Raw genomic sequence first — 25,945 nt, 5'->3', positions numbered from 1 at the left:
GCAAACTATAAAGGTTGCAGCAAGCTACAAGCGTTCCTGCAGCGATCCAGACCCAGAAGTGGAGTGGCTGGAAGTACAGAAGTAAGCGAGCGGCCACCTTCACGGGGCTTAGCTGGAGCTAAGGAGATCCCCTCTTCTCGAGGCGGAATATCTTATGCAGATGTGGCTAGAGGGTCCGTTCACCACAAGCAACCACTGAGCCAACAACAGAAGCAACAGCAACAGCCCAATGATGGAAGTCCCAGTCGTCAAAGGAGCCGCAGCCAGACAAGGGCGTCTAGGGGTACACTTCAGCGCTCGACGGATGCTAGCAGCAGCATTGAAGCTATCCTGCAGACGCTTAATGAAAACATTAATTCTCTGCGCTCGATTCAAGAGAAGCAGATGGAATTAATGATGATGATGATGAAGCAACAGCAACAACAGTCACAGCAGCAGGGGCAGATTATCAATCTTCACACTGCTCTCCAAGCGCTTCAAGCGCCACAATGATGCCGCTGCACATCCTAGTGTGGAACGCCGACGGCGTATCCACGAAGTTGCCTGAAGTAAGGTGCTTCGTGGGACGTCACGAAATCGATGTATTACTGCTCAGCGAGACACACTGCAAGGGGGCAGAGACGCCTAAGCTATTCGGATTTGTAGCCTACACTGCCAATGATCCGAGAGGTGGCAACGCCAAAGGCGGAGCAGCTGTCTTAATTAAATCTAGCCTTGCCCACTTTCCGCTAACACCAATAGCCACTGCCACGGTGCAACTTGCGCCGGCGGTTATTGAAACGGCACTTGGGTCTATAAGCTTTGGAGCGGTCTACTGCCCACCGAGATTTGCATGGACTACGGACGAGTTTAAGGACATTTTGGAAGAGTACCAGACGAAGTTCATTGTTGCACGCGATTGGAACGCGTCCCACTGGCTCTGGGGTGCGGGTAGGAGCAACCAAAGAGGCATTGCATTAGCGAATCTCGTCCTAAATTCGGAGGTGGACTCGCTAGCAACTGGAGGACCAACAAGATACCCGTACGGCAGTAGAGGCTCACCAGGGTACATCGATTTTGCACTGACAAAGGGTGTGCTGGGCATCCACGCTAACATTAGTGCGGTTGTTGAGCTTAGCTCCGACCACCTGCCTCTGGTAATAACGCTGGACGCGGGGGCAATATCCTACCCTAAGATGGAGCGGCTTATCACTAAGCGTACTAACATGGAGGTATTCCAATCGCAACTGGAGTCCACACTGCCCCTCAACACTGCCTTAAACTCTGGACAGGACGTTGATGATGCTATCGAACTGCTCACCAACAATATCAAGGCAGCAGCTAGATTGGCAACTCGCAGAATATCTCGGCAGCCCGCGGCAGATCGAATCCCAATACCCAGGGAGATCCTGATGCTTATAGCTGAGAAGAGGCGCTTACGCACTAGGTGGATGAGGTCTCGTCACCCGTTGGACAAAACGGAATGGAATCGAGCGCTGAGTAAGCTCCGATGCGCGTTGGTGCTGCACAAAGCCGCATTGTTCGACGAAAGGCTTGCCAATACTGGAGTCGAAAGCGAAGCGACGCATTCTCTGTGGAAGGCCACGCGCGCAATCAAAATGCGTTGCACGAGGAAGGCGCCTCTAGTCGATAGCAACGGGACATGGTGTCGGACCGACTTAGGACAAGCGGAGGTATTCGCTGCGCACCTCGCCGAGCGATTTCAACCATTCAAGCTTGCCAGCCTGCAACAGGTTGAAGAAACTCAGGACCAGCTGAACCAAGCGCTTCAAATGGATATACCAATCACGCCGTTTGAACCCTGCGAGGTATCCGAAATCATTGTGCGCCAGAGTAACAACAAAGCACCAGGACATGACGTCATCTGCAACGCCACATTGAAGGCCCTGCCCAGACAAGCGATCCTCTACATAACGTTGGTTTTCAACGCTATTGTGAGGTTGCAATACTTCCCTTATCAGTGGAAGCTCGGGATAATCTCCATGATCCACAAACCTGGCAAGCCGGAAAGGGAGCCCGCCTCCTACCGGCCGATCAGTCTCCTCCCTTCAATTTCGAAGGTATTTGAGAGACTGATTGCTGTCCGGATTGTAAGGATTATGGAAGCCCAGGGGATTACCCCTGAGCGGCAGTTCGGTTTTCGTGCTGGCCACTGTACTGTCGAGCAGCTCCATCGAGTCGTCGAGCAAATTCTGACTGCCTACGACAGTAAGGAATATTGTAACAGCCTCTTCTTGGACATTCGAGAAGCGTTTGATCGAGTGTGGCACATTGGACTTCAACTAAAAATCAAGCAGACGCTGCCTGCTCCATATTGTGGGTTGCTAAAATCGTACCTGGAAGGAAGGAGGTTCGCTGTGCGCTTTCATTCAGCAATTTCCACCGAGCACAACGTGGCAGCTGGTGTTCCACAAGGTAGTGTCCTCGGCCCCCTGCTCTACTGCCTGTATAGCTACGACATGCCGCAGCCGGATGTAAGCCTTTACAGGAAATCTATGCTGGCCACATTTGCCGATGACGTGTGCGTCACCTACAGGTCCCGATGCGAGCACGACGCAGCCGATGGTATCCAGGACTTTGCATACCGGTTCTCGGAATGGGCAAGACGTTGGAACATTGGCATCAATAGCACTAAATCCAACAACGTCTGCTTTTCTTTAAAGCGGAGAACGCCACCGCCCGTCTACATCAAGGAAGCCCTCGTACCACAGCCGAACGCAGCAAAGTACCTTGGAGTGCTTCTGGATCGAAGACTCACATTTTCCAAGCATGTGACCGACATCAGAACGCGCCTACGTGCTAAGGTGGCGAAGCACTACTGGCTACTTTGTTCGCGCAGTAAATTGTCGCTGGATAGCGACAAGCTGACAATTTACAAACAGATCTTAGCACCAAACTGGAAGTATGGGTGCCAGATCTGGGGCTTGGCATGCGATAGCCAAATCAAAAGAATCCAGGCTATTCAAAATAAGGTAGCAAGACTCATCACCGGCTGCGAGTGGTTTGTTCGAAACACCACTTTGCACAGAGACCTGAAATTAGCAACGGTATTTGACGAAATAAACAAGCACTCGAGCAGATAACATGACAGGCTGGAGCGCCACAGAAATCGACTGGCCAGCGCTCTAAACAGATCTCGCCCACCAAGGAGGCTCAATAGAAGGCAACCGAGGGATCTCATTACCCGATCTCCTTTGACAAGGGTCCGCAGAAGCTGACGCTTATCATAAATCCTATTTGTTATATGTGATTGTTATGTAATTGTAGAAATTACTGTAAATTTTGAAAAAGCTAACTATAGTTAGCCGGCGAGCCCAAATGGGCTGAATTAATAGATAAGAAGGACACAAAGGGGCTTCAAGACTTCCCCGTATGCCTTAATAAATAAATTAATATAAAAACTTTACAAATCACCCGGATGTCAAGGCCCATGGAGGCACTGGGATACTAATACGATTGCGAATTAAGCACCACTTTCTTGGTAATTGTCAAGAAGAGTGCTTACAATGTACCTCTATAAACAGAAACAGCGTTGTATTGACTTTCTGGGGTTTGTTGTTGTAACGCCCTTATGATAGTTTTAATCTGTTCTGTTTCGAGAGACATTTTATATGAAATAAATGCGTTAGCTGGGATACTTTTACGTACAGAGTTTTCTGTCGAGTCGTCGCTCTGAGTCGCTAGTGCCGTCGCTTTTGGACTCTGAGTCGTTGGTGTACTTTTCGAAATTTTTCGGGGGGCTGTGTATGGGAATACTGCACCCAAACAGTACGGCGAGGGGGTCGCCGGGGCTGAGTAGCCGCTTTGAAGGCACTGGATGAAGACTCGGTGAGCAGAGCCGCTGCCCAGCTAACTAACAATAAGACGAAGGGCCTGCGGGGAGCGGGCCCACTAAAGCAAACAAATATACAAAGACAAAAACTGCCACAGCAAAGTGAAAGAGATATATAAAAGGCAAAAAATTGCCACAGCAATGCATGCGCCGGTATCGGGTAGCAAAGTGGAGTGGTGCAACAACAACAAGCTCCAGAGGGCTGTGAAGCTAACGCAGCGAATTCCAGTTTAAATGAAGCGACAGAGTCCCGATGATGCACAAAAGTGGAACGAAATGCACATAATAGAATATAAATTGCAACTCAATCAATCTTTATTGATCAATAATATAACACGAACAGTCAATTAAAATTTAAAATTCAATATTTAAATTTCATAACAATAACATAAATTTAATTCACAACACATATAGACGTTTGAACTGTTATGGAAATGCCACAGTTTTGTGTAATTTGTGGGTGTGGCAAAAAGGATAGACATTTTTATGAATAATAAAAATATGACAAATATTAAAATACTTTTGTGGGCTTTAGAGTTGGCGTGGCTGCATGGGTCAACAAACTTGCGCTTCGTCTATGTGTCTAGAATCTGAATGCTTAATCTCAACCTTATGCTTTACCTTATGCCTTGACCACCGTTGAACATCGCATTTAGAAGATTATACCGCTTTTTTGGCCGTCCCCGCAGTCCCGTTCTAACAATCTTCGTCTGCCTGGTTCTCGTTTCGTCGCTTCACTCTGCTATTGGTCGCCGTCGCACGAGTTACCATGCCCAGCATTAACCCCCCTCAACAACCACCTCCGCCTATGAAGCCCGCCCGGTAGGCGACATCAGCAAAGTGCCAACGCTGTATATATATATATTGATCACGAGCTACCATGCCAGCATAGCCTCGTCCCCCGCTACCTGAAACTCTGTTGCACCCGATGATGAAATCGGCATGAACACACACACACACACATATTCACACATACTGCGTGGTGGCGACGCTCTCGACGTTGAAATTAACATGAACCTACACACACACATACACACTGCGTAATCCCGACGTCCTCGTCTAGACTCGCTATCTAGAACTAACGGGATCAAAAGCACTGCTGCTTGCCCGTGCGTATACATTAAGAATAAAGCTTTCATCATTCTTGATCTTGACACCAAACCGAGCAGTTGATTTATTTAAAGTGCCTGGGCAGCAACTAACTAAGAGTAGAGAAAGGAGGACCCCCGATCCAACGGAGGCACCCGTAACTGGCGCAGCCGGACTAGAACTAAAAGGATTAACAACGCCTTTCACGTTCTTCGTTCCACTTCTGTAAACGGGTAAGTAAGTGAACAAGTGGCAGAAAAAAAAAAACACAAGTTTGAGGAGCCAAGTGTAAATATATGGTTCTCAAAAAAAGAGAAGAAAAGAAAAAAACTTCACACAAACAAGTTCAACAGTGACATACAGTATAATTACAAACTATTGTGACCGAATATGTGCACATCAATCGCTGAAAGGGCACCGGGATCACACATAAAAAAAAAGTCTTTACATTCAAAGTGACCGAATATGTGCACATCAATCGCTGAAAGGGCACCGGGATCACATACATAAAAAGTTAACATCATTCAGTGCTATGGCCAAATATGTGTACATCAATCGCTGATGAGACACCGGGACCATACATAAATAAGCAAAACAAATAAATCTAGTTCAATGTTGTGGCCGAATATGTGTACATCAATCGCTGAAAAGGCACCGGGACCACAACATTGAAAGAAATTAAACAATAAATCAGTAATAAAATCACTATGTGTGTCAGGTTGAACCTTTCCTTAAAAGCCATATACTTGTTCGCGAATGTTCCCAATTGAGAAACATTTGTCAAATTACAAATACACTCAACTTACTACTTCGGATTGTGTTACTGCCATGTGTTCATTTACTTATACAAACTGAATATACATTTTTTATACTTACTAATGTACATAATATATTACAGTCAAACATTGGAGCCAACACTTACTTAGAAAGAAACAAACGGATTCATATTATAAATACACACTACATTTTAAGATTATCTATATATAAGATTACAATTACTTAATTACACCTTATTATTTAAGCTAAAACATTATTACACTAAACATATACACAACATATAGGTACACGTATACAAAAGTATATAAGCACAATAACACATATACCATATTTTTAAGTACAACACACAGACTACACAAATCAAAAACACCTACATGCCAAAGAGAATTCCGTTTAATACCCAAAGTAAAAGAAGACTTGGACTTAGAAGTGGAGGCAGCCTTCCTCAAATTAGGGAGCAAGTAGAACAATCCACCAACAGCAACAACATCACTCGAAAAACTGCACCTGGAGGCATTGGCAACAACCGGGAAAATGGACTACATAACTCAACAATACTTTACCGCTACGTACCTTGCATTGAGCATAGTACTAATACTTGTGATCTGTCTCCGAACCTGTAAAAGGCAGAAAACGATTTTTACCCAGCAACCCACCCACACACCTCACGTTGTCGAGTCGGCTATCCCTTCGTTATGGCCATCTCTCCACACTAGGGGGGGAGGAGTTACCATGCCCAGCATTAACCCCCCTCAACAACCACCTCCGCCTATGAAGCCCGCCCGGTAGGCGACATCAGCAAAGTGCCAACGCTGTATATATATATATTGATCACGAGCTACCATGCCAGCATAGCCTCGTCCCCCGCTACCTGAAACTCTGTTGCACCCGATGATGAAATCGGCATGAACACACACACACACACACATATTCACACATACTGCGTGGTGGCGACGCTCTCGACGTTGAAATTAACATGAACCTACACACACACATACACACTGCGTAATCGCGACGTCCTCGTCTAGACTCGCTATCTAGAACTAACGGGATCAAAAGCACTGCTGCTTGCCCGTGCGTATACATTAAGAATAAAGCTTTCATCATTCTTGATCTTGACACCAAACCGAGCAGTTGATTTATTTAAAGTGCCTGGGCAGCAACTAACTAAGAGTAGAGAAAGGAGGACCCCCGATCCAACGGAGGCACCCGTAACTCACGCCTCATCCACTTCAGTATCATCTTGACTACTGTGATCCATCATGATTTTGCATGGTGTATTGATGATTTTGATCTACTACCAGTTGCTCTGTCTCATCGAACATATATAATATATAACATATATAATAATATAACATTAGCCACATGCTATTTAAATATCCTGCCGCTCTCCGTCTATGCTTCATAAAATACACATGCACATAACGGCTCAAATCATGGTCATAAAGTATTTGGTAAAGTATGTGATAAAGTATTTATGGCCTCTGTTTAATACTCTATTCATGGGTCCGCAGACATCACTATGCACTAACTCCAGGAGCTCACCAGCTCTCGTTTGCGATATCCCAAATGGCTGCACATGACATTTATTTTTCATGCATCCAATGCAATCCAAAAGTTTCTCTGTGGAATCAAATGTCAAACCTCGTAACATTTCTATATTCTTTAATTCCCGCAAACCATTCACATTTAAATGACCATACCGGTCATGCCATTTAAATAAATCTGGACATGTCCTGCTGATGTATAACTTTTCCATGATCTTTGTTTCGTACAGAAACAAGCCATCAACCTTTTTTACTTTTAATATTATGATGCCATTTTTATCACAACACTCAGCAACTCCCGGGCAAAAATTCACAGAGAAAAGCAATTTAAAATAATTGCTAATAAATATACATGACTAACCACGTGACTGCATTGCGCGCAAAATTTAGCTTAACTTTCAAAGTGTAAAAATTTAAAAAGAAGACGAAGAAGAGTGTAATTTTAAATGGATAATCAATCTTTAGGTTTTTATTATGTGTTGCTGTTAATATATTGTTTATTGTGTGCGCTTATTTCGAACAATTTGTACATTTAGCAATTGGTGTCAACATGTGTTGTTTAAAAAAAAATTTCAACTTTGAGGGCTACAACAATTTGATAAAATTTGTTCAGTAAGTGTTTATATCCATGTTGTAGTGTGTTCAATTCATAACTCATACCAGGTAGTCTCTATGTGTGTTTTTTGCGGTTTTTTGAGAAATTTCATTTTTTAGGGAGCTATATCTCGATTGCAAATGCTGCCCTGCTGGAAGTGTTGCGCAAGCAAAAGGTTGTTCGTCAAAAGGAAAACGCTATTTACACTTTAGCCAATTTTTGGCGAAATTGGAGAAAATGCAATCGAAAAATAAATCAATTTTCGAAATTTTATTCAAAGTGTTTAGAAGAACACCTAGTCCTGAGGTAAAAGAGAAAAATAAAATTGAAAGCAAATTAGCTGGACGCCCGAAAACGTTATATTATTTAAAGAGTTTGAGGGACGGAAGACGCAGAATCACAACGAACGTCTTTTGGTTCAAGCTGCAATGCTAGCTGCTAGCTGCAGCGCAGACTGCTGGATCTTGCAGCCATACTTAAAATTCTTTTGTTGAACCCAGCCAAGGCAAAAACCATTAGTAGTTTCGCAGATGTCTTTCACAGAGCAATGTATGCTTCGGATCCCATAATATCATCAATAAATTTAAAGAGGCGCGTTCGAAAACATAAGCGACTATCTCTTCAACCAGAAGTCATTAAAATGTTAGTCTGCGAATTTGAACCTGATATCGATTCTTCAGACTCTGCTGATTGTGAAGAGGAAGGCGATTATGAATTTTTATACAATACTGAAACTAAAAATTAATTTTAGAAATATAATATACAAAAAAAAAAATTGGGGCGGAGTTGGGGACACGCCCACGTTTCCAAAATGTTCCTGGAGGCATGTGTAACACATAAAAAAAATTCATCCAAATATCTCCGGAGGTTTAGGAGTTATTAATTTTTGTAAAAAATACAGGCCAAATGCCCAAATGACCCACTGTACCGCGGCCATATTGCATGTATATTTTTCCCGCTAAGTCAATGCTCTCGTTGTATTGGTTATATACACGCATACATGTGCGATGTTGCGCCACTCACGATACACCAAAATTTGTCGCTTAACATTGGGCCTGACAATAATCCAACTAATGAACGGTTATTTTTTTTTTGTCATATTCATCGCTTTTGCCTGCAGTTTTGGCACCGTTATTTGGATATTCGCTGTTTCTTTTTTTTTTTGTGTGCAATCCTGCTAAGTGGCCTTGTTCACCGCATTTAAAAAATGAAATCACGACGCTCTGTCGTTTTTTTATTCTCGTTCTTTCTACCCTTTTTGCTTACCGAATATGCCGCAAAGGCCTGAGAACTCTATTTTTTATCGCTACCGCGCCTGCAATGCAACAACAAATTTTTCGTAGGAACCTGCTAGAATTGCAATAACATTATGACAATCAGCTCCTCCTGCAGTAAGATTAATATTTCAGATAGCGTGTTCACTATAGCTGAAAACTCCATCACATGCATCTGAACATTTTCTCCCTCTGTTAGACATTTGTTTAACAGCTGCTTAAACAATGTAATTTTGCGTACGGTACCCGTTTGTCGATGTAGCTTTCTAGATCTCTCCACATATCTTTTGCAGTTATTCAATCATTGATAAATATAATTTGCAATGCACTTACGAGCAAAAACAGCCAGGCATAGCCTTGTCCTTTTGACTTTTCCACGTCTTGAATGGCGGACCGGCTTCATCCTCTGGCCTGACGGACGCTGAGACCCAAAAGTCATGACACATGACACCCTACGCATCAGCACGCTCCATGTATCATAGTTGGAATCATCCATCTTCTTGAACTTCGGAACATGTAACAACCCGTTCTTTAGTAAACAACACACGATTCGGATTATCAACTTATTTATTATTCACTTCAGTGTGCTTGCTTCCATCGCCAAAGTCAAAACTAAACTAAACTAAGAAGTAATTATGTATAACAAGAGAGTAAAGTCATAGAGCGAAAGCGCGAGCGCGAGAGATAGAGAGAGTTGGCCATCGATCTTCGCTCAGCATCGTGCTGCTGGTTCCCACAGAACTCATTGTCTAATTTACTCGTTACTGCGCTGTACACAAGAAATAACTGTTTCGTCCCCCTTTCTCTTTTTATGCGTTTTGTATTTTTTCGTGCGTCCTGGGCCCATAACATGCTGGATTATGGCAGCAGTAAAGAAGATTACAACATTTGGTTGCATGCGATAGACTTAGTTTATTTCAAAGTTTGTTCCCAGGATTCCTTTCCCTTTTGTATAAATGTTGGATTGTCATATCAATTTACTCTTGATTTTTCAAGAGCCTTCGATCGAGTAGGTGTGCACTCCGCAATCCCATAACTGCAGTAATAAAAAACAATACCAAAAATAATCCACAACATAAAAAAACTTTTTATTAATAGGAAAGCAATTGCCCGTCCGCATATATTTTACACATTACTCCTATTGAATGGAATTCCCCAAAGCTCACCCATATCCGTAATACTAATCCCTATACAGTCTTAAATTGAATAGCAACACATATAGACTAATTAATCTCGTGAAGGAAACGGTCATAGCAAATTTAAAATATAGTCTGATTCTATACGGCAATGCTCCCGAAACCATTATAAGCTAATTAAAAACACCATACAACTCGGCAATCCGTCTAGCCCTTGGAGCCTCTACTCCAATTAATATCTTACTCTATGAACCAAATAGAAATAATACAGACAAACTATCTCAAAACCTAACCTTTTCCAAAATCACACCAATTTAAAAGTTTGTACAGCGTAAAAATCTTAAAAGAAACCACCACCAAATAGATCATACAATTAAACTTAGCCTAAAAATAGCCAAACTTCATAATTACAAGCCACAAAATCAAGAATCATCTCAGAATCATGACAAAAACTGTTCGAACACACAAATATCATTTTAAACCACAGAACCAGTCTGTTCCGAGTCGCTATGATTAATAGACTCAATTCAAAATTCAAATATTTACCTAAACTGAATTTGATCACTAATAACTCAACATGCCCCTAAAATTAAAATAATGTGGATTCCTGGACATGTAGGAATGAATGGAAACGGATCAGCAAGAAATAGGCTACTACGAGTATCTTTACTCCAAACATAAATAGCACAGTCATTAAAGGACATCTTAAAGCTGAACTTACGATAAAACAAAAAAAAAACATTATACACTGCAGTAATTTCAAAAAGCCATATACTAAACTCATATCCGTCCCTCCTACAAACCAAATAAGTCATGGTTAACAACACTAACCCTCTAAACCTCAGCAACCGCGACCCCGATAACATACAAAAGAATAACAACAAAATTGGTAAAAAACTTAACTTACGATTAAGCCAAATATTCAATTCTAGATGAAGATATAATACAATTGTAAGCCACCAAAGCCATAAGCCCTGCAGCCAGCGCTGTACTATTTAAGTTAGTCTAGTTTTGTAAATTACTTTATCTAGTATAACAAGAAAATAAAATTAATCTTTAAATTCAAACTTGGTTAAATTTAAAGGGAGTTCAAAAAGCATATAAAATCAACGTAGCACTTCTGGTAATGTAGCACTCAATGTCCTTTAAACTAAGGCTATATTTGATGGCTTATTGCTTAATCTTAGTTTACACCATATTCTACTGGTCTGTTTTTCTAGTTCTTAAACACCCAAAAGGGTATACTAAATTCCCTAAAACGTGTGTAACAGAAGGAAATGTTTCCAACCCTATAAAGAATATATCAATTTAATCAGGTCACGATCTGTCCATGTCCGGCTCTCCATAAAAACACAACGATCTCAAGAACTACAGGAGTTATAAATTTGAGATTAAGGATATAGATTTCAAAGACCTAGACCCCTTCGCTTTCTGATGCTGCCGTGCGCACTCTACCGCCCACATTCTGCACAAAACTGCCACGCTCACACTTTTAAAATATTGCTCTAATATTTTTGGATTTTTGTAACTTTCTATCGATTTGGCAAAAAACTTCTTGTTACGCCCACTCTTACGCCTACGAGCCGCCCAAAAATGCCACGCCCACGCTTTTGAAAAAAAAGATGATGATCTTTTTTCATACTTTTATTAGCCTTGTAGATTTCAATCGATATGCCAAAAAACTTTCTCATTTTATTCCCCAACATCCATCGATATCCCTGAAAAATGATGAAATTACGAGTTCGCTTTTCCACCACCTGAGTAACTGGTATCTGAGAATGGACGAACCCTCGACTACAGCATTCTTTCTTGTATACCCGTTCCGCGTAGAATAATAGGGTAGACTAGATTCGTTGAAAATTATGTAAAAGGCAGAAGAAGGGTATTTAGAGTTACGTTTATTACGTTACAGGACTCCACAACTGATCAGCTGTCAATCGCAGCAAATCCACATATGCTGCTAAGATCGGCAGCTAAAAAAGATTCGGAGCAATTCGATCAATCAGTTGTGGATGGATCCCACCCTGTGATTGCTAAAAATTCTGAATTGTCTGCACTGGTTTCTCAACCAGTGATTCCACCTGTCTCGATTAGTTTACCACCACAAGGGAACATTGAGTCCGGACTACCGGCACAAGTTGGCACTTCAGAAATACAATCTGCAGGGCCAAAACCCCTCGGGGTGGTTCCACTAAAGAAACTAATTTTTGTTTCTCGGCTTTCCCCTGATCAAACATCGTCGGATGTATTGTCTTATATACAAGACAAAACAAAAGCCGATAATATAAAAGTGGAAAAATTTAACTTCTCTTACGCTAGGGACATATCATCTTTCAAGATAACTGTCCCAAACGAGCTCTTTTCGACCATATGTTCGGGTGGTTTTTGGCCGGATAGTATGGTGGTAAAAGAGTTCGAAGCTAAGATCAAAAATAAGAAAAAGGTGCCGGTGGGAATAAAACTTCCCTCACGTGGCCAGACCACTGCAACATCCGCCTCTTCATCTTCCTCCTCTTCAAAAAACTAACTGCAAAACTTACTATCTCCTATCAAAATGTTAGAGGCTTGCGTAGCAAATTAATCAAATTGTATTGTGATAGTCTTTCATTTGCATCCCATATTATAGTGCTCACAGAGACTTGGTTAAAGCCGGAGATACTTAACTCCGAAGTCTTCCCAGGTATGTGCACTATATATAGGTTTGACCGTCCCTCCAGACGTGGAGGTGGAGTCTTAATTGCGGTTAGATCTACCCTCGCTTCGGAATGAGTTACTTTTTGACGAGTCCCGTAACTCTGAATTCTTATGCGTAAAGCTGTCATTTTCCGACAGATCAGTTTACATTACGTGCTCGTATTTGCCACCGTCTTCTGAATTCTCAGAATATCAGAATCATCTGTCCGCTATCCAATCCATCTTAAATAAACTGTCTAACAGGGACCAATTGGTAGTTCTAGGTGATTTTAATATACCTGGCACAACGTGGTCCCCAGAAGAAAATTCGAATATCCTTCTCCCTTTAGCACAACATGAATTTATTGACGACTTGCTCGACTTATCGTTGGCACAAGTTAATTATATTCGAAACTCTCTTGGTCGACTGTTGGATCTATGTCTTGTAACAATTCCAGAAAGTGTGTTTCTGTCCAGGGTAGCACCTCTTACTCAACCTGACGATCCATATCATCCTACTTTCGAGGTGGAAATCGACTTAGGTACGGTATTAAAAGTAAATTCAGAGAAGTCAACAAAGCGAATTCCCTGTTTTCGCAAGGCAAATTTTCGGAGGCTAAACAATTTTATAGCTGGCTTTAATTGGTCCGATCTTTACTCCTGCAACATAATGGCGGATGCGATTAATATGTTTTATAACGCAATTAAATCATTTTTTGACTCTTGTGTTCCGATGTACTATCCGTCAATCTCTAAACCTCCTTGGCTTAAGAAAGAGTTGACACACCTAAGAAATGTAAAGTCCAGACTTTACACAAAATTTAAAAATACCGGTTCTCAGTCTGTCCTTTCATAGTATGTAAGCGCTCGGTTAAACTTTACCGTGCTTTATGGTCAGTGCTACAGGAATTATTTAAATCGTTCTAAGTTCCAGTTTGCACAGGATCCAAAACAATTTTGTAATTTCGTTAACGCAGCGAAAAACAAGTTCTTAACCTTCCTCTTTATTTTTTAAAAACTCTACGGAAACATCGGATCAGGCAATATCCGATCTATTCGCCAAGTTTTTTCAAACAACATATTCAACTATACCTCATTCCGAACAGCCATACTCTTATGCGGTATCTAAGAATCTAATATTCTGCCCCTCTATAAACAAAAGCTCACTGCTTAACGATCTCCAGCGTGTTAAACCTGTCTATTCGCCAGGTCCCGATGGAATCCTGGCTGTGTGCTCAGATTCTGTGCCTTGTGCAAGACTCTACTGAAACTATTTACCTTATCTCTGGAATCTTCACAGTTGCCTCATATACTTAAGGAGTCCTTTGTGATTCCTCTTCATAAAAAAGGTAGCAAACTGGATGCAAGCAATTACAAAGGAATCTCCAAATTGTCGGCTATCCCAAAACTTTTTGAAAATGTTATCACTCCTCATTTGCAGCATATTTTTTAGATCAATCATGTCACCGTGTCAGCACGGTTTTATGAAACGCAGATCAACAACCACTAACCTCTTAGAGCTAACTTCTTTCCTAATACAGGGTTTCAAAAATAATCTTCAAACAGATGTCATCTACACTGACTTTAGTAAAGCATTTGACTCTGTTAATCATGACCTTCTAGTAAGGAAACTTGATCTAGGTTTCCCTGTTGATCTTCTAAATTGGAATTCAAGCTACCTGAATGGCAGGACGCAAAAAGTCCTCTTTAAAAATTCTCTATCTTGTATTCTCAGAATCACATTCGGTGTCCCACAAGGGAGCCACCTTGGTCCGCTTATTTTTACCTTATTCATTAACGACCTCCCCTTAGCAATAAAACATTCGCGTGTACTTATGTACGCAGACGATGTTAAATTATGCCTCCAGCACAAGGACATTTCGCGCCACTTAGACTTATAATCCGATCTAGACAGCTTTCAAATATGGAGTATTAAACTTAAATGGCTCCAATCGTAAAGTTATGACCTTTTGTCGTGTCAACCCAATACGCACGACTTACACTCTAAGTGGGTGCCCTTTGGGCAGAATAACACGGGTTGATGATCTTGGTGTTCTTCTGAACCCTAAACTAAAATTTTCTTACCATATTTCGACTATAGTCAATAAAGCCAGGGGTGTGCTTGGTTTTATAAAAAGGTGGTCTAAGGAATTTTATGATCCTTACATGACTAAAACCTTATTTATTTCGTTAGTCCGTCCGATTCTTGAGTATGGATCACCTGTGTGGAGTCCACAATACGTAGTCAACTCGGACCGCATTGAATCGGGCCAAAAAAAACTTTTAACTTTTAGACTTTAGACTTTTAGACGCCTAAATTGGGATGCAAACCGTATATTAGCTTCTTATTCCAGTAGACTACTTTTAATTAATTTACCATCCCTAGCTAACCGTAGAACTATGCTTGGAAAAGTCTTTATGTGTAAGCTTATTCGTGGGGATGTTGAGAGTCCCGACTTGATTAGTCGGCTTAACTTCTCGGTTCCAAGTAGAGTCACTAGAAACTATATACCCCTTATCTTAAATCATTGTAGATCTAATTATGAGTTGCATGACCCTTACAGAGTTTTATGTTCTGACTATAATAGACTTTATCCTATTATCTGTAACCTTTACTCTCTGCCGCTCTGAAAGTAATCAATTTTAACTTTTTTATTACATAATTAGATCCTACTAACACTAATATTTATTAGAGTTGTTTTACTTTATGTTCATTTCCTCGTTTCTTCTCGCGAATCGCGCCGTACGATACACGGCAGCGCCCCTCGGTCGGTTGGGCAGGAGGTGTGGCCGTGGGACCGTGGGAAAAAAAAAAAAAGTTGGGGAGCAGCCTCAGTGCTCTCAGATTATTGTATTTCGGGGGAGCATTGCTCTTGGGTGCTTAAGCTTTAGGATTCGTTTACAAGAAGGGCAAAGTGCCGTTGCCAAACAATTGTTTAATAGAACGCATAATGCGCAGATGGCATACAGTATGGGGTGCTTTTTTGTTTATAATTGAATTGAAGAGAGTCTTAATCATCAATTAGTACATGTGTTGACTCACCAATGTGTATAAAGAGCGTTAGAAGATGGATTAAGAGAATTTGGAAGTACCAACGAGCACCAAATTTGAAAAGAGCGTAAGAAGATATTCGGATACGCAGAGAAATAATGTGTTTGGAAGAGGGTTAGAAAATATTCGTAATCGCAAAGGAAAAAAAACATGTAATACGAGAATTTGGTAGTACAAATAGCACCCAATTTAAGAAAAATAAAGCTGACTTTAAGTAGGGGCAGTACCAAGAGACAAGGCGTGAATTTTTAATTATTTTTTTATTTTATCATATTGCTACGAAATTGGCCAGAACTCCAAATATGTAAATTCCTATTTGCGATCAGAATTGATTTCGGCACGAAAATAGTCTTCTAGCAAAAGTACGCACACACACATATACAAGTTCTCGTCTATTTTTTTTACTCACACAACAAAGCAAATTCTATTTTTAGATTTCTTACGCTCTCAGCGTAAGCGAGCGGACGGAAAGAGGGCAATTTTGGCCGTCACTGAAAAAAGTGGCTGCATAGTGCAAAAACGTATGGCCGTTACGCATCTTGTTATTCTAGTGCCTTATATTTATATGCTTAAAATATTTTGGCTGTTCACATTGGAGATTTTCTGATGTTATTATTAGTCTGGTTATAATTTTGATCAAATGCCTTTTGTGGCTTATCAAAGATTTTGTTTTTGGATAGGTGTATTTGTGTGGTTTATTTGTTCGTACACTGCCTAGGAACGGGGTCTTCCGAAACTCCCTAAAAAAACGTGGGGTTTAAAAACTGTGGTTTGTAGTTGAGTACCATTTGTCGTCTAAGCTGGGGCCAGGTGGTCATGTTTTTGGCTCCAACGTCTCCGCTGATTCTGCATTCAATATGCCTAAACATAATTTGCTGTTGGCGTTCATCTCCGGTAACATAAACGGCTAGTATATAGCCGACTTGGCTCTCAGAGGTGTATCGCTTGCCCGGATAACCGTGGAATTTTTCCACATTGCGAATCTGGTAGGCAACTTGGATCATGTTGCTATCCGACAGGGGTGGAACCATTGTCATTTTGCTGATGTTCTTGTTATTGTTTTCAAACAAATTAATTTATTTGTACTTATTATAATTATTATATTCTTATCATTTTAATTTTTTCCCCTTATTTTCTTATTATTATATATCCGTTATTCGTAGAGTTTTAGGGTATGCTAGATCCGTTGAAAAGTATATAACAGCAGGCAGTATATATACTCTTGATCAGGATCAATAACCGAGTACGTATGAACGCCGAGATCTCAGTATTTATAACAGCTAGAAGGTTGAGATTCAGATTTTAGAGAAAAATCCGCTGCGCTTTTTTCATTTTATTCCCCAATATCTATCCCAGAAAAATGAAGAATTTTCGCAATTCGCATTGACACTAGTTGAGTAACTGGTATCTGATAGACGAGAAACTCGAATATAGCATTCTCTCATGTTTTTAATTTTAGTTTTTCTTAAGTTTAAATTTTTAAAAGAGCTATATAGCTTTTTCGTGGGGTATTGAGGTAAATAATTGCATTTACAGCTTCTCCCAAATTATATAGCGTCTGCCTGATATTAAATTCAGAATTTTTTCACACTGCGTTACACGGTTTCGCGGTATCGTAGAAGTTTTTGTTAAAACTTAACACGATATTGACCGTCGTGGTGTTACGATAAATATTCTGAATTGCCAATATTTTTATGAAGTAAATTTATTGCTTATGTTTTAATTAGCATTGACGATGACGCGGCCAATATAAGGACCAACTAACGTTATGTTTTTCGATTGCGATTCAATAGAATTAACACAATCACGACCGTCTATTAGTCTATTAAATGGACCGTTTTTAATGACTAAAACCAACGCCGTAAACTAAGTTTAGTCAAATAAAAGAAAATTTAAATAGGGCTGGATTGTATTCATTATTGTTCAAATTTCATCTTAAGACTAAAAACCAAATGTACATTAGTTAGATTGAGGAGAAGCGTCAGTGTTTTGAGCTTATTGTATTTCGGGAGTGCATTACTCTTGAGAGAGCAGGCAAAACTGCTTCGGTTAGGCCTTAATATTTCTTTACAATAACGGCTGTGTGCCGTTGCTAAAAAATTGTTTTTTAGAACTCATACTGCGTAGATGGCTACAGTATGGGATCAATTAAGTGATTTATTGACTTTAATTGAATTGGTCGGCTTCTTGATCAATAGCCGAGTAGATATGACCATGTCCGTCTGTCCGTATGAGCGCCTCGATCTCAGAAACTATAAAAGATAGAATGTTGACATTAAGCATGCAGCTTCCAAAGAAATAGAAGCAGCACAAGATTGTTTTCAATTGTTTCTACTTCCACAAACCGCACACATCTGCCACGCCCACACTTTTGAAAAAAGATTTAATATTTTTTGGATTATATTATTTGTTTTTCCGATTTCCATCGATATGCCGAGAACATTTTGTCCACTTAAAAGTCTTCTAAAAATATTCCTGCAAATTTTCGAAAATTTTCGGTGCAACTTTCACTAGCACTAGCTCAATAAGGTCAAGTTTATGTAAACAGTATTTTGGCAAATTGAACGAAACTTAGTAGACTAATAGGAAAGTAAAAAAATATCAAAGCATTTTCCAAAAGTGTGTGTATGTTCTAATTTTATTTCTTGCCAATTTCTTTCGGCTTGTCAAACCTTTATCAGACCACGCCGACTCCTACTTTGCAGTCTTTTCAGCTGATTATCGGTGTGTGATAGTCAAGGCCCTCTACTAAAGCTTTTTCTCGTGTTTTTACTTAAATTTAATAATGATCTATTATCCTCAAATTATTTTTAGATATTTTCGAATGTTAAAGAAAGAAAAAGCTTTATAAAATATTGTTAGGATAGGAAATTAAAAAAGATGTGTTTCAACGAATTTTTTAAATACTAAACTTAGAAATTTCTTTAATTTGTTTAAATATTGATCGCGTTTTTTATGAGGCAGTATTTTAGTATTTTAGAATAAAGTTTGATTGTCGCTATTTTAATTTTTGTAACTGCATTTTTTAATATTTGTTTAATTGCAGAGGACATTAAGGAATACTCAAAAGCTTTTGGACGCAAATGAGGATCCTGAAATTGGAAGGTTTCTGAAAAGAGATTTCTTTGAAGAATCAGAGTCAGAACCAAATATTCTTTTGGAGGATCATTTACTTAACGGTCTTGACAATTGGCTTGAAAGATTGTTTGATGGAAGAACACAAAAATACTACATAAATTATTGGCCAGACTTTATTACTAAGTGATTTATTTGACCGATTCTTTGTAAAACCAAATTACTTAAACTTTATTACATTTAATTCTAATAAATAATCTTGATGGGTTTTTGGGGGTTGCTGGTCCTGGAATTTTCCAAATTTGCTGATTCAAATTTGAACACTAGACTTTTCTTAATTGCGCGGGCGCGACCGGGCGTATGTTAATTCAGAGTGGTTAGTTTTGACACTTGTGCTTATTCTAATTAGTTAGGCTCTCCGAAGCGCAGCGGAGACTCAATGGAGACTCTGTGGTGAAGAGCGGGAGAGCGTAAGAGGGAGCGGAGAGTGGGTGACAGTCCAAACCCCGTAACTTGAACATTCCGACCCCTTGCAATCACTGGGGTTGCAACACAGCCATCCTACGGCAGGCTGCAGGCACCGGACACGATCCACCCAAAAACAGTTTTCTGAGCGACCGGCATTCCCTCGTCGAAGTTCAGGAATCCGGATTGGATAACCTTTGGATAAACATCTGCTTCTAAGACCATGGAGACGGTGGCAGGCCGATGGAACTGGTCATCAGCCAGCATGATGTCCCGGTACTTGGACACAACGGTGTCGCTCAATGCCCGGACAGGTGTGCGGATCCGCACACTGGGCTCGATCTTGAGCACGACCTCCAGCTTAGTGTTCGCGTCGATCCTGGAGCGAATCGTCGTCGTGCAGACCTTCTCGTCGCCAACATTGGTCATCGGAAGCGTAAAGGCTGACGCCAACGAAGCGTCGATGCAGCTCATGGGGGTGCACGGATCGATAAGTGCTGCGGTCTCGAAGGTCTTCGTGCCGGTTTCCAACTTGACCAGCGCTGTCGGAAGGATGTTCACGCTGTGGCGTTGCAGCAGCGACGAGGGCGAGGCTCGTGAGTGAGGCAATTGGCGCAGTATTTGCTAATGAGGACTGCTCGCAAACGCTTTTCAGCGCTGAGCTTTAGGAACCTCGCGCACTTCCGAAGAGGATGGATACCGCGGCAGACTCGGCATCGGTAGGATTGAATACCTCGGGTACGTCTGCTCTCCACGGCACGAGCACTGCGTGCGTTTTGTTGACGAGGGGCCATTCTGCGCGTAGTCGAATATCGAAAGGAGATCGAAAACGAAATGAAAAATAATGTATGATTAGTGCTAGTGAACTGCATCTAAGGACGAGAGGAGCGCCTATTATTGTGGAGATTCGGAAGACTCCGTCGGCAAAAGCACCACTTTTGCCACTGGACGTTTAACAACTCCACGTGCAGTACGGATATTTACTACACGGACGTTGCCGTCGGCTCCTGGGAAAACAGACTCAATTCTGCCGAGTCGCCACTCATTAGAGGGTAAGTTGTCGTCCTTGATGACGACCATGTCATCGATGCGGAGATTTTTGGACGGGGCCTGCCATTTAGAGCGCTTGTGGAGTTCTTTGAGGTACTCTTCTATCCATCGCACACGGAACTGCTGATGGAGAGCTTTCAAATGCTGCCACCGATTAAGAATGGACAAGGAAATGACCTGGCGTCAGAGCCAGCAAATCTGTCGGATCCTCAGACATAGGAGAGAGCGGCCTGGAGTTAAGGCACGCTTCTATTTTTGCCAAGAGCGTGGAGAGCTCTTCGAACGCGTATTTTCGTGTGGCAGTACATTTGTAAAATAGCGTCTTAAAACTTTTTACGCCTGCTTCCCAAAGGCCTCCCATATGGGGTGCCCCCGGAAGAATAAATTGCCATTGCATCTCTTGATGAATATAGGCATTCGTCACCGACTCTTTTACGGCTTGAAGGAAATCGCGGAAAAGCAGGGTGGCAGCGCCAACAAAGGTTTTGCCATTGTCTGACTGGACTTGACGTGGAAACCCTCTTCTGGATACAAAACGAGAGAAAGCGGCAAGAAACTTTTCGGTCGTTAAGTCAGATGTAGGCTCTAAATGGATGGCCTTGGTGGAGAAACAAACAAAAACTAACACATACCCCTTTGTAATAAGACATGCTCTTCCCGTATAGTTCTTTATATCGAACGGACCGGCGTAATCCATGCCAGTATACGTGAATGGTCGGGAGAACGATGCTCTTTCTTTGGGCAGGACACACATCAGTTGGCTTTGCAACCGCTTTTTGTGGATCACACATACTTTGCACGAATTTACTACTGCTTTCATCAGGTTCTCAATTCTCGGAATCCAGTATTTCGACCGGATGAGGCGCACCATTAACTGGTTACCACCATGGAGAGTTATTCGATGAGTGAAATTCGCAAGGAGGCGAGAAAGCAGGCAGTTATACGGAAGAATCACTGGATGCCGTTCATTAGAGCTTTCTCTAGCTTGGAGAAACGTGCCAACAACTCTTCAGAAGGAGCTTTTGCGAGATGGACTTTTAGAGCACGCTTCTCCAGGAGCGTTGTCGACCTGAGTTGGCCATTGGTTGCGTGGATTTTGCAACCAAGTCGGTCCGTGCCACCATAACTGGCTATTGGCTAGATCTCGGAGGGAAACTCCTCTACTTGCCAGGTCTGCTGGATTATGCTCAGATTGAACATGAGACCAATTCTCTGTTTTTGTGGCCTGGGCGATCTTCGTCACCCTATTGGCTACAAATGTGGTCCACTGGCACGCTGGCTTGCTTAACCATGCAAGCACTATCGTGGAGTCCGTCCAACAGTAAAGTTCGGAGTTAATCGTAGGCATCTGCGGAATGATGGCTGCAGCCATTTCGGAAAGCAATAACGCTCCGCACAGCTCCAGTCTTGGGAGCGAAACCGTTTTGACTGGTGCTACCCGGGTTTTCGCGGTTAGGAGTTGCACCATAATGGTGCTGCCCACTTCTACGCGGTCATATATTGCCGCCCCATCAACCTTTTGCGATGCATCGCAAAAGCCATGATGCTCGACCTTGAAATCTGGACGAAACGATAGCCAGCGTGGAATGCGTATCTGCTCTAAAACCAAATAAGCTCATTTGGAATGTTTTCGTCCCACCCAAGCTCCTGCAGCCAAATCTCCTGCATGAAAATTTTAGCTCGAACGATAAACGGCGCTAACCAGCCTGCAGGGTCGAATAATTTGGCAATTTGGGACAGGACTTGGCGTTTTGTAAAGGACGTTTCGTTAGCCAACTCTGGCGGGACGAAGAAGAATTCGTCGGAGGTTGCCTTCCAGCGAATACCGACGGTCTTGGCAGTACTTTCTGCATCGATCTCGAGAAAATCAGTATTTAAAAGATGGTTTCTCTGAATGGCCGCTAAAACTTCCTTTTGGTTGGAGGTCCATTTCCTCAATGGAAATCCGGCGGAATTCAGAGCGTCTCGGAGCTCTTGCACCATGCTCTTGCTTCTTCCGTGGAGTCCGCTCCGGCTAGAACATCATCCACATACATGAAATTTCGAATGACATTGCTAGCTTTTGGATGGCTGAGTTCTACGTCAGCTGCTAGCTGCTGCAGTACTCGGATGGCCAGGAAAGGCGCGCAATTGACTCCAAAGGTTACTGTTTTCAATTCGAAATCTCTGATTTCCCCTCTATTGTTACGGAAAAGTTTTCGCTGGAATGGAGTGTGTTTCGGATCTACCCAGATCTGCCGATACATTTTTTCGATATCGGCGCTGAACACGTATCGGAAATAGCGCCACTTCAGAATTTGAATGGTCAAGTCGGACTGTAAGACAGGGCCAGCATGAAGGATATCATTTAAACTGGTACCATTCGATGAAGGGCTGGAGGCATTGAATACTACACGGAGTTTAGTAGTTACGCTTTCCGGTTTTAAGACGGCGTGATGTGGCATATAATAAGCGTTGCACTCATGGGTAGGAAGAACTTGTCGCATGTGCTTTAAGTCGAGATATTCCTGGATCACCGAATCGTATCTCGCTTTCAAGGCCTCATCTCTTTTTAGACGCTGCTAGTTTCTTAAGAACTGGACAAAAAAAGATCTGTGTCGAAAAAGAGGAAATTCTGCTTTGGGCTGAGGCTGACACTGGCCCAGTTAATACCCAGCCGAAAATGGTCTCTTGCCCCAAGAGAGAGCCACAGATGTTGGTTTTTGCTCCACTCAGAAGCACCGAAGGCAGGATGTCGGTGCACAAGTCGCAACTTTTCAATTTTGGAGCCACTTTCGTCTCATAGGAATTTAATTTTCTAGAGGGCCCACTTGAGTTTATCGCTTTGGAATGCGACTGACTCGGTACGGACGGTCTCACATCATCGATGGCCTCTAGGGTTCGATGACGTTCTGTGAGGAAGGTGTTCAGCTCTCCCCATGTCGGTATGTCGGCTTTCTTATGTAGCGACTGCTCCCATAAGGAGAGAGTTATCTTCGGGAGCTTGGATGAACACAGATGTACCAGCAGGCAGTCCCAGTTCGCAGTGTTGATGCCTGACAGTTCTAAAGCAGTCAAGCAACCTTGAACTGTACTTTGCAGCACCTTCAAGGCCGCCCCAGTTCCTGTGGTATCGACTGCACATTAAACAGTATTTTCAATTGACTGTTTACCAACAATCGTTTATTTTCGAAACGCTCTATCAGGTTTTCCCCTGAGAATAGGCATGTTGCTTGCTGCAGCCTCGCCTGCTGACACAAAGCATTCTGAGCAGAGGTCGAATTCCTTTTCAACCTTGTCCCATAGGGTTCGGACTTGGTCGCGACGGACGCTAAGCATCGTGACTGTTGGAGCTGCGGATTCCGGAGTGTTGATCTGAGCCTCTAATTTGTTTAAGCGGTCAGAAACCGAAATGAATTTGGCTAGCGCTAGATCGGAAGCAGCCATATTTTTAGCTGTGCGCTGTACTGTGGCCTTGGATGGAGTAGCACAGTCGTCGGAAATCTGCGCAGGCGTTTTCACCGAAATGCTTGGGATTCTTGGACTCTTGGGCCCTTGTGGTGAAAAAATAGACCTGGGTTTGTCAGCGGACAATTTCTTCTTATCGTCCCCGATGGGCATAAGGAAGAAATACGAAATGGAAGGGAAGCGGTTTTGGAGCCCGGTCACACTTTTGAAAAAGTAGACAGATTCCTCAGACTGCACTTAATAAATTTAAGCTTGCTGCCGTGAACGGTATAAAGCAGCGGAAAAAGACCGTATAGGATGTAATGGGTGAGAAAGAGAAAATGGGTGAGTAATTGGACAGATGACTCGGACGGAGTGAACAGCGAATTGTATAAATGACCTGTGATTTATGGTAATTAGGTCCACCTTATTTTCGGTTGGAACACTTGAAATGTGGAACACGGTGAAATAAAATGTTTATTAGAACGAAGAAAATTTTATTTTTTTGTTTACAACTGGAAACGGAGAAAATGGAATGGTGGAATTGGAGTCTTTTCTCCGCGTTGTACGTACTTCTAAAACAAACACAAATTAATATCCAAGCAATACAGGAAAAAATATTTGTCGGGTGAACGACTTGTATTTGGCGGTCGTATTATTTATTTATGGATGATTTATTGAAAATTTTCAAAAAAAAATTTTAAAAATAATTTAATCAATATTGAAAAAGTTATTTGTTAAAAAAAAAGAGAAAAAACGCTTTTAATTTATTGCTCAGAAATTAATTTGGAAATTTACGGAAAAAATTGATGGAAAACAAAACGCCTTTTCCGCGTCGGCCCTTGGAATAAATTTTATTTGTGGTTTGGATTTGCCTATGGGGAACAATTTAAGCTTTGGTATATGTTTAAAAGGAATGCAGATAATATGCGCAATGTATGTCGGAAATATATGTGGATATAATATATGTACATGTAATATATGCACTGTATATGGATGTAGTATATGTAGATGTAATATATGCAATGTATATGGATGTAGTATATGTTGATGTAATATATGTTGATGTAATATATGGAACTGGCAGGTAAATGTTTAATTAATATTTTACTTGGAATGGCCAGAGGGTATGTGTTGTTTGTTTCGTTGTTGTATTCTTCGATAGCAAAGCAAATTGTATTAAGTGGACTGCGGAGTTAAAGCAAAAATTGTGTTGCGAAAAGAATTTGGCGTTGGACACAGTGGAACGAGAACAGAATTTTTGCCACTTTTGGCAGAGCTTTGGACTTAGAAATTTTCACTGAACTTGGCACAAATTATTTTCACTTTTTCACATTTGGAATTTTGCACTTTTCGGACTGGATGAATATTTAAATATATTCGGAAATTTGGACTTAGAAATTTTCACGAATGAGGGTGAAAGGAGAACGGTGGGTAATATGGCGGCGCCCGTGAGAATGGATAAGTACTTTACTTTAATTGCCTTTTGTCGGAGAAATCCGTTAGATTTGACAATAAATCTTACAGCAAATTGAACGAAATTGGATTTTCGAACCTTTTGCTGCAGACCGGCAATTAAAAGGAATGGAAATTTCGTACTTATCTTATAATTTGGTCGCTGGTGGACAAACTTGAAAATCCAGGGGATCCGGCTCGAAGGACCAAAAAATGATGGGTTGTTGGGGGTTGCTGGTCCTGGAATTTTCCAAATTTGCTGAAAAGAAAACACTCGAAGAAAAGCGGGAGCGGAGAGCGTAAGAGGGAGCGGAGAGCGGGTGACAGTCCAAGCCCCGTAACTTGAACAAATCCGTTAGTAAAATGTAGGTATAATTTGTGTAACGAACTGTTTTCTTGGTTCTGCTCGCTACGAGTTGCAGCTGCTAGCTCAGGGAGTTTGTGCGTTCGACCAAGGAGAAGACAGAGTTTCAGATTAGAACAGCTTTATTGGAGCATT

The 25,945-nt window shown here is 41.6% G+C and overlaps 1 protein-coding gene and 1 long non-coding RNA gene across 3 annotated transcripts in view; both read left to right on the top strand.

The window, feature by feature from the left end:
• The window catches only part of LOC6620232 (dnaJ homolog subfamily C member 16), a 222,929-nt gene that overhangs the window by 176,264 nt on the left and 20,720 nt on the right, over positions 1-25,945 (top strand). Inside the window, exon 11 of one of the 2 annotated variants that reach the window (XM_032719506.1) lies at positions 19,022-19,317. The exons of the other annotated variant lie outside the window; for it this stretch is intronic. Coding sequence (XP_032575397.1) covers positions 19,022-19,240 — 219 coding nt within the window. The 3' untranslated portion in view covers positions 19,241-19,317. Of the gene's footprint in view, positions 1-19,021; positions 19,318-25,945 lie in introns of those variants that run through there. 2 annotated transcript variants of the gene reach the window in all.
• Positions 4,875-6,491, top strand: LOC116801249. Its single transcript, XR_004361881.1, has 2 exons — positions 4,875-5,154; positions 5,820-6,491. It is a non-coding gene; the product is annotated as an uncharacterized LOC116801249 (long non-coding RNA).

Source organism: Drosophila sechellia, chromosome 3L (genome assembly GCF_004382195.2).
Source record: "Drosophila sechellia strain sech25 chromosome 3L, ASM438219v1, whole genome shotgun sequence".
NCBI classification, from domain to species: Eukaryota; Metazoa; Arthropoda; class Insecta; order Diptera; family Drosophilidae; genus Drosophila; species Drosophila sechellia.
The sequence above is the reverse complement of the archived record's forward strand: the minus strand, read 5'-3'. Positions and strand labels throughout refer to the sequence as shown.